Source organism: Manacus candei, unplaced genomic scaffold (genome assembly GCF_025592945.1).
Source record: "Manacus candei isolate 608988 ecotype Guabito, Panama unplaced genomic scaffold, ASM2559294v1 h1tg000005l, whole genome shotgun sequence".
NCBI classification, from domain to species: domain Eukaryota; kingdom Metazoa; phylum Chordata; class Aves; order Passeriformes; family Pipridae; genus Manacus; species Manacus candei.
Window position 1 is genome coordinate 18,524,798 of NW_026138053.1, and position 13,547 is coordinate 18,538,344.

Genomic DNA, 13,547 nt, shown 5'->3' on the forward strand with positions numbered 1-13,547 from the left:
TATGAAATGAAATTAAAGGATTTAGTATTCAAGTTTTGGTCATCATTCCCATTATGGTTAGTGTAAATGATAGTTCATAGCAATATAGAGGTGAGATGGCTAATTGTCAATTAGAGCATGGTATATATACCAATTAGACCAAAAAGAATTTAATTAAATGAGTTGATAAGCATCTCAAAATACAAAATTCAGATACTGAGTTCTCCAAAGGTAAGTATGTTAGCTGGGGTGAAAAGAAGCACCTGGAATTGAATTTCAACCTGATGAAATATCATGTTCTGTTTTAGCAGCTTATCTGTTTACTCCTTTGAGTCAAGCAAAGAACCTAGAAATTAGTATGATATATTTTGTCTCTTTAAGGCATGGAAAAATATTTAATCCCCTCTCATCATTATGGAGGCTAGTGCTTTAAACAGAAGCACAAAAGGGGTGCTGTCCTTTGAGACTTTTTGGCTGAAGGATGACCGTCCAAGGTCCATCCAGCACTGAAAGCTTTTCCTACACTGACAGAGAATGCTAATTCCCAGCTCAGGCACAGGAGCTGACATAGCTGTTGCAGCCTGACCTGGTGCCTGTAGGAGCTGGCCAGGAGGGCAGTTGTGTGAAAGGAGCACAGAAACCATCCCATGCTCTGTAACTCTGTCACTGAACTGTTCCTGTCCTTACAGTGTGGAGGTGCCTTTCAGTATTGCCTTTCCAAATCTGACTCCAGTGGGGCCATTTTTTACTCCCTGTATAAGGAAAGGAAGACAACTATATTTTTCTGTATATGAGACTACAAATACCGCATAGTAGTGCTAAAATTCTTCTTCTGGACAAAGGACACTTAAATCTCATTCTGCAATAGGACAGTTGGGGGGTATTTTCAGATACATACGGACATTTTAGCTTAACTTGCATTCTTAGTAACTTCATTTGACCAGTTTAGCTTGAAACGAAATTTAAAATTAAATCTATATAATAGCTCTAAATCTGAAAACAAAAGCTTTTATGAGTTTTTTCACTTATATTGTTCATTTATTATATCTGTCCCTGTAAATATGCAGCTTTATCTCTTGGTCTGTCTGTAGGGTTCCAGACTGGATGATCAAAGATGTGCTCCTCCAGCATCTGCAAAAGGATCCACTGTACCAGATGAGGATTTTTTCAGCCTCATTTTACGATCACAAGCTAAGAGAATGGATGAACAGAGAGTCCATTTACCCCCAGCTATAAAGGGACCAAATTCTAGCTGAAGACACACACACAGGAATGTACTGTACAGCAGCATCTTAGGTATCATTTTTGTTTGCCTTTTTAAAGATGACTGCAATGAGTAGTTTTGTCTCCTTTCTAATGATTTTCCATAGAAATAGCAGCAGCATCACACGTGTGACTGGTAGTTATAGAGTTGCCCCTGCTCATGCAGTTGGCAGCTGCTTTTATAGCAGTCGTGAGATACCATTACTGTCTCTCCCTCTTAACTGTCTCTAGTCTATCAACATTAATTTTTTCTCTGTCAAGGTTATCAGTGCTCATGTGTGGATTCTACTACTGTCTCAATCTAGTGTAAGACCTAAATTTTTATGTTGTTTTTAAAGAAAACTTGATTTCCCCCCTCTGCTTTGTACCTCCTGAAAAAAAGTCCTGTTTTCTTTTATACTTTTTTTAAAAAATAAAAAAAAATTGAGAAATAGCTTTGGTAGTTAGTCTGTCTTTGCAGAAACACAGTTTGGAAGAAACAATCATTTCTATTAAAAAAATTAAACCCTGGTTTTAGTTCTGTTTAATAAAAAATAAGTTTTTTCAAAACATGATGGGTTTTTTTGGTAATAGTTAAGTGGTTCTTACATTAACTCAGCACAGTTTTACAATCAGGAGAAGTTTTTAGAAGTACTTCTTTTCAAGTAACAGCTGCTCATGCTGCTCTACAGATGGTGTGGTACAAGTCCATGCACCAGACAATCACAGGGGTGGTGGGCACTTGGCATGAACTCCCAGGGACACAGTGTAGTTCCTGCAGTACCTGAATTTCAAATGTCACATGCTGTAAATGCTCATAGGCTGCTTATTACCTGACCTCAACTCCTTCTGTTCTTGCTAACGATGTGCTATGCTGGGATAGTTCTGGGGAACAGCCACTGTAACTTCATTTTCCCTGCAGTAGATCCCAGTCCCGAGGCAGTTCTGGGGAACCCTGAGGGCTGTGCCTGGTTTAACTGTAGCTATCTTCAGTTAGAAGCCACTGATTTTAACAGCAAAGGTGGCAAACTGTTCACTTTGGGTATTTATAAATGATGTCCTGTTTTTATTGAAGCATTATACCCCTAGAGAAGAACCTACAGTTAATTTTAGCTTCAGAGGGAAATGGCAATGTAAGAATAAACAGACACATAATTCAAACTATTTTACAATTACTGAAAGATTTATAAATATTCTCTTGCAGCTTTTTTTAGGCACTGAAATCTGAATCCTACTGAAACTAAAACTCCTCCCTCTGCTTATAAGGAGAAACGTCAGAATGTTCTTCAAAAAAAAAAAATCACCAATCAGTTTATCATCCTGAGCTTTGATGCTTTTGCTCTGCTTCCTATTCCCTGTTCAGCTTTGAATTGCCCTAAAACTCATCTGACACATCAGCTTCTCACTCTGCAAATCATTAAACTAGGAGAAAATCAGTTGGCTGTCCTAAAACTGAGCCCACAAACAGCCAACTGGTTTTACAGACTATAAACCCAAAGACAGACCCAAGACCTCCATATGAGCTGTGATTAGTGTTGAATTACAGGAATATCAGTAACTTCCTTGAGGCTGTTGGACAGTTACCTGGCTAGGCTTGTGTTTGCTACATCAGAGTATCCTTCCCCACTGAGAATCTAATTTTACCCAAAACTTATTACACAAACTTGATTTCCAACAAGTAGCAACACCCCATAAGCCTGTTTTCTTGGCCACTTAGACGTATATTATTATCTTAACACATTTATTTCAAATTCCAGACACAGTACCTATAACTCTCCCAGATTTTACAACACCACCTTACACCTTACTGATGTTCTCTTTCTGACACTGGTGAACTAGAGCAGAATTAGCAAGTACATGACAACCAAAGATTAGACGACACTTACAGCAGAGCTCGGGCCTTCCTTAGTCTCCTTCCTGGGAGTCGCGTAAAATGCTCTTTTCCTTCTCTTCACGTTGCTCCATCGCAGAGCTTCTCCCTTCTAGGTTTTTATTGGGATCACAGTTTTCTCCAGCCTCTCGCTCTGCTTTGCCTGTCTCCTGTTTCTGCTGCTCAACTGCAGGTTCCTCAGTATGGTTTTCAGCTTTGAGAGTTTCTAGTCTATGAACTTCAGACTCAGTGTACAACCTATTCTGTAAAAAAATTAATAATAATTAATAATAATTAAGCAATCTAAAGTGACAGCATCTATGGCTTCAAGGGCACCTCAGCTCAAGGGGCAGAGCTCACCCAAAGCATGAGTAGTATAATTTTTTCCCCTGGGGTAACAGTGCATGTAAATATACACAATGTAGGGTATAAATCTGTTTTGAGTTTTCTCTAGTTTACAGAAAAGTCAGCACTTCCCTCCCCCTTTCTCCTGGGGGTAATCATGAATGCCCAGGCTGACATAAGTACTGATCTCTGAAAACTGAAGTCTTAAAGAGTTTTAATTCAGTAGTTTCCTGCCAGTTAGCCATTGCAAAGTATTTTTCCAGAAAGAAACATGTCCAAGACAGTATTTTTCCAGAAAGAAACATGTCCAAGACAGTTCTACCAAATTGTTCTATCAGGAAACATGTACTTCCTTAACTCCTCTCTCCCCAGGATTTGGGTTAAGCTTGTTGTTTAAGCGTGTTTATCAGGTGACATTGGAATCTATTCAATTTAATCCCAGCTCAAAGAGCACCAGGACTAACATTAGGTTCTGGTTTGTGAGACTCTTGTACGTGTGTGTCCGGCTCATCGCTGGTCTGTGCCGTGTCGGGGTTCCTGCTGCCATTCGCTGCTCTCACAGTGAGGGGAGGTCTCGCAGAGCCATCTCCTCTGTCCTGGTGTCCTCTGTACACATACGGGTGCTTCTGCAAGTAATAGTCCTCTGATTGCCTCCCATCGTACTGCCCAAAGCCTATTTGCTCCTGTTGACTATCAGGTGGAGGAAGACTTTTCTTCTGAGAAGATGTTAAGTATCTTAACGCAGACACCGATGATCCTGCGCCATAGCAAAAAGCCTGGGGGAGGGAAAAAACCAAGCTGAACAAAACACCACATACTTGCAGCCTGTGGTTCTCACATAGATATCAAAATCAGGCATCTACAAGACCCTGAATGAAAAGCTCAGGTAATCAGAAGGGCTGCAGTAAAATTCAAGCTTTCTACAGTCTGACCACACTGCAGGAACTGCCACATAGGGTACAGTTCATTGTTGGTGCTACACTGAAGTTGTTGAAGGTTTTAACTCAATGCTTTTGTGTACAAAATGCCAATTATATGCATCTCTGTGTAATGACACAAAGAAGAAATGGGAACTAAGCTGCAATAAACTGTCATAGAGTCTTAGATTTTAAGCAGTTTAATGCAATTTTATCCCACTTGGGGAGAGGGGGGGAGTTGTGTTTTGAATACAAACTTGGCTATTTTAATTGCTAAACCACCTGTACTGTGAAGCCTTGGTCAAGAAAAAATTGCCTTGCAGAAGTAATTTCATCTGTGTTATGTAAAAATAACAAATAAATAATAGATAATAAATATAAATTAAAATAATATATAAAAATAAAACTGAGCTCTTAAACATAAGATAAATGTATACAAACCAGGACAGCCAGAGCCATCATAATTAGTACTGGAACCTGCAGAACGAATGGAATCTCCTTCATTAGTGCCTTGATGAATTCACCAATACCTTGCCCTACGTGCTTCAAAGGCTCAGTTACAAAGTTGGTGAAAGTAATTGCCAAGGCCTAGAAAAATACAAATAGAAAAACAGTGTTGTCACACAAACAACAAACATCAACATGAACAGTCCCTTTGGACTTGGCATGTACCTTTGTTGGTGGAACCAGCAAAATAGGATTTACAAGTAGAGTTTCATAATACTTCTGACAGGGATCGTCCTGTAACGTCCACGTGCTTCTAAGCCATTCTGTCAAAGCAGAGACATAGTTTTACAACTTCTTAAAAATACATTCTATGACACAGCAGTAGTAGAGAAAGTAGCATTTCAATTATATATGTAAGAGAGCTCTTCTAGATGCGGTTCAAAGCTCAGATTTATTTTTACAATTCTGAGATCAGCTTGGCAGTGTAGTTTATCCAGTCATAGTGATGGAGGAAGGAGAGGGAAGGTTAGAAAGAAAAAAGAACCTGAAGTTCTCACATGCAGAGTCAAGAAAGTTCTCTTTATTTGATGAACTTATTCCCTAGAAGCCTCAGGGGAAAGAGTCTCATCTGTGAGAACAATTATCTAGCACAATGTGTGCACAGCTACTGAAACAGTGCCATTCCCAGTGTTATTATTCATCTGTCAGTCTGCAGATGAGATTAAAATTCTCTGTTTTTCTTGCTAGATTTCAAGGGTCTATTTTATTTACAGGCAGAAAGTCTCACTTCTTAAGGGAACTTTTACATTATAAACAAGTCATTTACAACATCAGTGTTTCTGTAGTTTGGTATTACTGCAGTCAGAACATGAATCATTGAAATTTGTCATAAACAGAATAATCAAAGTCAATAAATTACAAAGGGAAGACCATAACAAGCAGTCCTTAAGAGTTGCCACCAGTCATCTACCAGCTATAGCACTGGATACTAATTACAGCTAATAAAAAAAAAAATCAGCTTTCTCTGTAAAATAGTAACACTCGAGTAAAACAGCTACAGATCTAATTCCTCAAGTCCACTGTACTCACAGGCCTGGCAGATGGAAAGAAAATAACCCTTTTCATGAGCTCTGCCCACCTGTCTTTGGTAAATGGCACTGGATGGTTCTAGGGAGGGGAGCTGGGGAAATAATCATGGGTAAGTTAAAAGAAAAAGAAGGAACACCGTGACATGCTCCAAGTACAGTTTTGTGATCAGCTCTCCTCCAAAGGCTAGAAAAGTCTAATAGAATGGAAAAATGGTAAAACCACAGAATCATGTATTGAGGAAAATTCAGTGTACTACTCGTGAAGATATGTGACTATCCTTGGATACTATTATTTTGTGATCTTAAATACTATTACAAAATAACGAAACAAGTACTTACCAAAAAGACTTTCTCGCCAGTCCAACTTCTCAGCACAGATGTTATCAAAGTGCCCCATTTTTGCAATTTCTGCTTGATGCTGTGCAAAGGCCAACTGAGGGAAACACAATGACTTGTGAAACAAAGAGAACCTGCATCCATGCAGTGCTGCACCTCAGCTATCCCTGTTTGCTCTTAGCCAGCTTGGGATAATCCTCCATGTCAATTATAATTTCCCCATTACACCCCCCTGTAATGGTAACTCCCCATGTAAATATATATTAAGAGAAGTTTGCTAACAATTTAATGGAGTTCAACTCCAAGCACCTCCTGGGAATGGACAAAACCCATCATGATGGCTACCTCTGAGTTATCCTCCAAATGGAATCTGAGACTTTTGCCTTGAACTTGTATCTTTGAATATTGGAGTTTAGTCCTTTGGCAATTCAAACACAGGGAATCTTCAAAAAGAAAAAACTCCTCACAATATATTTTCATATAACTTTTCTACCAAGCTGCTTTAGTCAAAGGTCACACAGTGAAATCAGAGTTCTATTCTAGTACTCTATGAATTTTGGGCACCTCTACTGTAGGATAAAGTTCTCAGAATTTCTTTTGTTCTTTAAGCCTAACACACCCATCAGCATGCAAAACAAAATGTTAATCCCTTTATTTATTTTGTGGTTAATTAAAAGCTTTATGTAAACTACCTAAGGGAACTAAATAACCTTAACTTCCTCATAACTCTAAAATTTTAAGCCTAAAAGACAAGAAGATTAGAGACCTTACCTTATACAAGTAAAGCCAATTCCATGCAAAACTGATGAAAAAACTTATTAACAAAAGACGCTTTAGCTGAACAAACCAAAGAATACGTGTCCAGAGCTCTGTAGCTATTACAGTTACAATGCACACTAAGCACAAGAGTAGCTGAAAAAGAAAAGAGGAAAAAATTATGATCCAGATTTGGCATTTTCCAAGCTTACTGCCAGTACACATGAAGAAACTTCCGACTTTTGTTTTCTCTAGTGTCATTTACACAGTTTTTCCTTGCTTTCACAGCTCATCTGTGCAGCACAAGGCAGAAGTTTCATGGCATTACTAGTCATTCCTATCACAGCCTTACACTGTAGTTGCTCATTTCTTTCTTGTGATACTGAGTTATTTCTTCCTTATGATGTTTATCACGTTACCTACCACACTTTTAAATTATAAAATTGGTGTCAGTCACTGCTTGAGTAGTATGTGCCTGGTATGAACCACAGAACAACTGCTGCCAACTCCTGCACTTTGGTTAAGAGACAAAGTTACGGTTTGGGTAACAGCAGTAAGACCTCAGAGAAGCACTTCACAGTCTCCACCATCTGAGGACCCCTAACAGTGAGGTTTTGCTACCAACAGACAGCTTGCTTTTGTGATTTGGCTTTCATGGAGCCCTCAAATCTAGACAGGCTCCTTTCAAGATTATGTCACTATAAAACATCAGCATATTCTGAATTGTAAAGCTTTATTCAGAGAGCTTTGGCTTATCAGAGATCCTCAGCTTAGCACTTTATAATTCCATAGTCATGCTCTCCTCTCCAACACTCCACAATTTGTTCCATAAAATTTGCAAGAGCCTGTAAGAGTTCAAATATATACTTGTCTCAGTGTAAATATATTCCAACTCCTGCAGAAGCCAACAACTTCGGCATCTACTTGAACAAGAGAGAAACCCAGAAAATCTGTGATGCACGAAATGTCAGTTCTAGTGATAAGAAAGTGCTAGAGCCTAATGAGTCAAGGAGTACAGATATAAGACAAAAAGAAGAGAAAAAAAAGCATAACAGAAAAAAACCCCACAAAGCTACAGTAAGAAAAGATGATCATAGGAATAAAAACCTTGAATTCTTACTTAAAATGAATACATCCCCTCTTCCTTCAGCAACCATGAAAAAACCCATGACTCACTGAAGTAGGATGGAAAGAACTGCTTTCCATGTGGAGTTAAGATGGTTATATTATATATATATAAATATTAACTGACTAGACTTCCCCAGAGAAACTGGAGAAAACTGCAATCAAAAACAACCCCCCTTTATTCTCTTACCAAAAACAAATTATATAGGTCAATTCCAAAAGTGTCCTCAAATCTCCAGTGCCAAGCTTGATAATCATGGTGCTTAAAATTGATCAAAATATCACTAAGTGCATCATCCATGGCACCTGGCTGCCAGCTTTCCTCGTTGAGAAACCTGAGGATCTCCAGATATGTCTGTTTTGTAAGGATGATCTCAGCGTCGTAGTGGACTTGGCCCACGTTTTCGTCAGGCTGAATTAAAAGCAAAGCAAAATAATGTTAAAAGCTGCTTATTTGGAAATAGAAGTGCATCCCTAGGCAAAAACCTGATTATATACCCTTCATGCTGTACCAGAACCTTTCTGAAGCAGACTGCAGGATGAAAACATGGGACAAAAGTATGATTGTGTCCTTTTTGTTCATTCTTCTAAACTATATGATACTCGAGTTCAACTGGTTTGTACTCCTTCAATTCTACAGCAATAAACTAACAGAAATGAAGTTAATTATCTCACCTGTTCTTAAAACTTTAAAACCATGGCTCACTAACAAGTAATAATGATATACATGCTATGTGTGCCCCGATCACAGCTGGATAATACAGACAAAAGCTATTAAATACTGAAATAAGAAATTTCACATTGCTAAATATAATGTTCTTTATTAAATATTAATTTTGCTTATTACTAAAAATTAATTCTTCTACCTCTGAATAGAAAAAAAAAATCTCCAAAGACAATATAATAAAGAGTCCACCCAACAAGTAAGTACCATGCAGCCACTCCAGCTGAACAACCATTAATGTGAACTGAACAAGGTATTCCTGTAGCTGCATCCCAGTAACAGATATTTAGATACAATGGATTCACACAGCCCTCCTCTGGATGCTTTGCATATCAAATGGCAACTGTGTCTCCTGAGCAGTACTGGATGCACACACTGCTATTACCTTCTCCTGTGCCATTCAGTTCCCTTCATTTTAATTTAAAATATGCCAGAATAATTAAGCAATACTTGATAACTGTGAAAACCATATAAAGTAGTAATATGAATTCTAATTAATTTTTTTAAATGACTGTTCAAATACTTACAAGGCCAAGTTTTCCAGCTTCATTTAAAATTTTATTCAAGTATCGCTTAAAAATATAAAAGCTACGGCTTTCCTGTGACTTGGCATTCCTCTTCTCACATTCTGCAATCTGCAATCGAGCAGAAGACACTTTTATTCACTTTGCTCAAACCAGCTTATTCATAGGAGAAACCCCCCCACACTAACACATTAAACTCAGGATCAACAGGGGCACATTTCTTTAGTTTAGTAATGATTCTGTGATTAGTATGCCAGATAAAAAGTATATGCACTTACTGAAGATGCTGCTTTCCATGTACTGAATAATTTGAAAACAACCTTGGCTTTTGGCAGCATGGTGTGACATAAAATATTTTAGGAAACAGACCGTGGAAGGAGAGCAACAATTTGGAATTGAATTCAGACCACTTTCAGTCTCTCCTCTGAATAAAGAGGTTCCCCTACATAAAGCACAGTCTCTCATCAATTATGCCAGCAATGCACCTGTTCTGTACTATCCAGAAAAAGCACTGTCAGAAAGCACAAACTGTTAAAGACTGGAAAATATTCTGGAGTTGTGTAACAAACCTTCTGTTGCAGGGAATCTATTGTCCTGGAACAACTTGGTGAGTTTTCAGTACTGACTGTATCCACTGTCTTATCCTCAGAGTCATGATAGTTTGCCTAAAATAACAGAAGAAAAACATGTATTTTTAGAATCTGATCATTTGATCAAACATGCCCTGTTACACTTCTGTTGTCAGATTCCTTTAAAAGGAGCAAAGGAGCTAAAATCTGAGTGATCTTTTCTGCTAATACTCTCCCAGTGATACTCCATCTGCCTCTCTGCTGTTATTCTAGGTTCCAGATGGACAATTGCTTTAAGTTTATGTAAATGCCTGTTGCCTTCAAAAGGTGAGGCCTGTCCTCCCCCACCTGCCCTTTCCCCTCCTTAGAGTGTTGGTGAGCCACACAGAGCATCAGATTAGATAACTGGACTGGCTAAAAACTGACTCAGCAAGCAAAGGGGCAGCTTCCAGCCAGACAAATTCCCAGCCCAGCTGGCCACGCAGCCAGCCAGACTGCAAGTAAACACAATCCCCCGTTCTGGGATGCAGGCCTCTCCTGTCACATTCCCTCTTTGCTCCAGAACACTCTATGCTTTCTGTTAATTACTCAGACCCAGTTTTAGCAGTGCTGCTTCTACACAACCAGGAGTGGACGTTGAGGGAAGTCTCCAAAAGGAAGCACAACAGTGCACAAATCAGTGACTCATGCTGAAACCAAGTTTGGTCTTGAGGACTCAGATGGCCCCCATAGCCTGCCTACCTAAAAACTCACTGCAGAGCAGAAAAGAAATCCTGAAAAGATGGATTAACTCAAAGCAGGCATTTTTCTCCTTTAAGATCAGAAGTTCTATTTTTGTAAGAGACAACAGTAAAACTACTATTTTTTGTATAAAAGCTGGAGCAGTTTGGCTCCAAGTTTAAAGACTCCAAAGTTTGGTGCTGAATTTTAGGGATGTTAATGACTCTCAGGTGGACTTGAGGCAGGTGGAGGTTGAAGAGGAATGCTGTGGAGAGAAATAACGCAGTCTGCATTTTTTAACTTCAGAAAATTACATTCTAAAGTGGTTAATTAGTATCATTCAAACTTGAAAGCTGAATAATGACAAAAATCAAAGGCGCCCGTGCAACCAACCACAGTTTACAGTGCCATGTGTGCACATATGTATTTGATTAACATGCATCTATGTAGAGTCCATCCCTCACGCAGGACAACTGAGATGATTCACCATATTAAAACTAGTTTTTTTCCTACTTCATCTTCTCCTAAATGTTCACAAATCACTAACAGTACAGCACTCAACCCCTATTCTGATTTTGCTTCTGAAAACTGATGCCTAGCATTACAAAACACATTGTGACTTTCACAACACACTCACACGAGAAATGTGCTTTGTTACCATATTGCTGTGAAACAGGTTAATTAAAGTAAAATGCAACCATAAACTCCCCCAACTGTTATCAGGTAGGAACTTGATTTTCAAGATATTTAATACTATACTTGAGAAACTAGCAAGAGCTGCTTAACCCAGTACTTCTCAGAGCAGTAACTTGTGGTGCCACAACCTGCATAAATCAAGCACCACCCGCAAAAAGACAAAAAGCCTGGTTGCTGTGACTGGATCAGTGTGCAACAGAAACTTAACAGGAAAAGGTCCTGAGCTAACTACAATAACATAGATCACTATTTTTTTCCTTGCAATTTTAACCATGGACACAAAGGACTTTCCTGTGAATGGATTCAGATACAACACAGTAAGGCCTTAAAAATATCATAATTCTATCATTATCTAATGTCACCGTTTAAGAGCAATCTTTCAACAGCATGTGGCTGAAGGACTGTTTGGGAGAGACATGTATTCATACACCCTTTCTTTTTCTACCTTGTAAGGTCTTCTCATTGTTCCTGATGCTGCATCATAATTGAGCATATCCGTGGGGTCAATCCATTCATCTTCTTGAACTTTACCGCTCCCTACCAGCATAACTGCACACAACACCAGAGGGAACAGCATCCTGTATCACTGAATGTAACAAGAAATCCACATATTTAGGTCAGGGTGTAACATGCAACAATCTTACATGAAAGAAGTATTCTCTGGTGCTCTTTAAAAACTCAGTTCTCCGTTAAGCAGGTTAAACTTCACTTCCCTCTTTTTCCTCCCTCCCCAAGGAAATTGCCAGCAATAATATGCACCAATTAAACTGTACTACATAACTGGATCAATATAACTGACCACAGATATCAGCAGGTGTAACATGGAGTTCAGGATTGCTAAATACAATAAACCTGTGCAGAACTTCTCCAGGACTCATGGCCAGATCACAAGCCCAGTCTCATGCAATAACTCTTAGGTGCAAAACAGTGTTATTTGGTAAGCAACAGAAACACAGGCTCTTGGACTGCTGGCGCTACATAGTGTCTGCAGGAGTGCATGAACACAAAAATATGAATAATACAGGTGACAGCAAATACATAACATTGGGAGCTGACCATCTAGGGCTAAAAGCACGATCACAAACACAAGCTGGCTCTCCCAATTTCCCGAGGAAGCACTTGGTACGGCAGTGTTCGAGCCTTACCCAACAGGCATCCCTACATGGAAGAGATAAGCACAGACTGTCGACAGTCCCAGGGTACAAAGGTGGAGTCTCCCCTGACCTCCCATCCCTCGTAACCTATATTTATATTGTTTTCTGTGAGGGAGGGGGAAAGGTAGCGTTTCAGCTGATGTCATTTCACGTTTAGGTGGTTTGAGTGACTTTAGTCACACGTGTAAAGCATGTACAGGTTTTTACTTCATTAGCCCACGTGGGGATGTGAAAAGCGACACGTATTTTCGAGTTAATAGAACAAAGTTCAGCTTTTGGTCGGTCACTTTTTAGATCATTCCTCTGGCTTAGTTCCCGTTGGCGGCATTGTTTTAAACGGAGCATGGCCACACCACCTCCGTGCCGCGCCATCCCTTGTCCCCGGCCTCTCTGAGGGCGATACACCTCGCTCCCCCAGCGGTCCCGCTCCTAAGGGTGCAGAACAGCTCGTCCCCAGGGAATTACTGCCACCGCACGCACTCCTGCTCGCTGACCTTTCACATTATTTTTCCACAGAGGGTCAGCACGCCCGTCACGCAGAACAACAATCAAGGCTGGCCAGCCCTGCAGGGGCACCCCGGCTCTGACCGGACGGGACGCACGGCCTGGTGCCCTCGGGGCGGCTCCGCCCGGCCCCGCACAGGCCGGCGCTGCCGCCCGGCCGAGCGCTGTAGGCGCGGACAGAGCCACAGAGCGGAGCCACGGCCGCTCCTCCCCCGCCCCGGCCTCCGGTATCTCGGCAGCGACACCGCGCTCCGCCGAGACGAGCGGCCCTCCCGCCCCTGGCCCGGACACGGCGCAGGCCCCGGGCCCGCCCCGCCCGCCGTACCTGAAGGGCCGCAGGAATCTCGGTGTGTTTACCCGGCCCGGGGCCGCCCCACAGCCGCGTTCCTCTCGGCTCCTCCCGGCCCTGCAGCTCCCCCGGCCCGGGGGGGCCGCCCCGCCCCGGGAACGGCCGCGGAGGCGCCGCCCCGGCCCTCAAGCGCCGGCTCGCGCTCAGGGCCCGCCCCGGGCCCGCCCAACCCCGGCCCCGCCCGGCCCCGAGGGAGCCCCAG

The 13,547-nt window shown here is 41.1% G+C and overlaps 2 protein-coding genes across 5 annotated transcripts in view; one reads left to right on the plus strand and one right to left on the minus strand.

Moving 5' to 3' along the window:
* GPSM2 (G protein signaling modulator 2) overlaps positions 1–1,866 on the plus strand; it is a 17,699-nt gene extending 15,833 nt beyond the window's left edge. The window contains exon 14 of the mRNA XM_051805446.1: positions 1,071–1,866. Within this exon, the coding sequence (XP_051661406.1) occupies positions 1,071–1,235 (165 nt within the window). The 3' untranslated portion in view covers positions 1,236–1,866. The remainder of the gene's footprint in view (positions 1–1,070) is intronic.
* The window catches only part of CLCC1 (chloride channel CLIC like 1), a 14,378-nt gene extending 928 nt beyond the window's left edge, over positions 1–13,450 (minus strand). The window contains exons 1-12 of one of the 4 annotated variants that reach the window (XM_051805425.1): positions 13,322–13,450; positions 11,784–11,924; positions 9,923–10,018; positions 9,357–9,464; positions 8,296–8,517; positions 6,996–7,136; positions 6,228–6,321; positions 5,026–5,123; positions 4,795–4,941; positions 3,901–4,212; positions 3,108–3,354; positions 1,982–2,005 (exon numbers count right to left, since the gene is read on the minus strand). In XM_051805425.1, coding sequence (XP_051661385.1) covers positions 3,127–3,354; positions 3,901–4,212; positions 4,795–4,941; positions 5,026–5,123; positions 6,228–6,321; positions 6,996–7,136; positions 8,296–8,517; positions 9,357–9,464; positions 9,923–10,018; positions 11,784–11,915 — 1,578 coding nt within the window. In that variant the 5' untranslated portion in view covers positions 11,916–11,924; positions 13,322–13,450 and the 3' untranslated portion in view covers positions 1,982–2,005; positions 3,108–3,126. Of the gene's footprint in view, positions 1–1,981; positions 2,006–2,100; positions 2,307–3,107; positions 3,355–3,900; positions 4,213–4,794; positions 4,942–5,025; positions 5,124–6,227; positions 6,322–6,995; positions 7,137–8,295; positions 8,518–9,356; positions 9,465–9,922; positions 10,019–11,783; positions 11,925–13,321 lie in introns of those variants that run through there. The other 3 variants (XM_051805407.1, XM_051805415.1, XM_051805434.1) reach the window with 3 other exon arrangements.
* Positions 13,451–13,547: the final 97 nt, after the last annotated feature.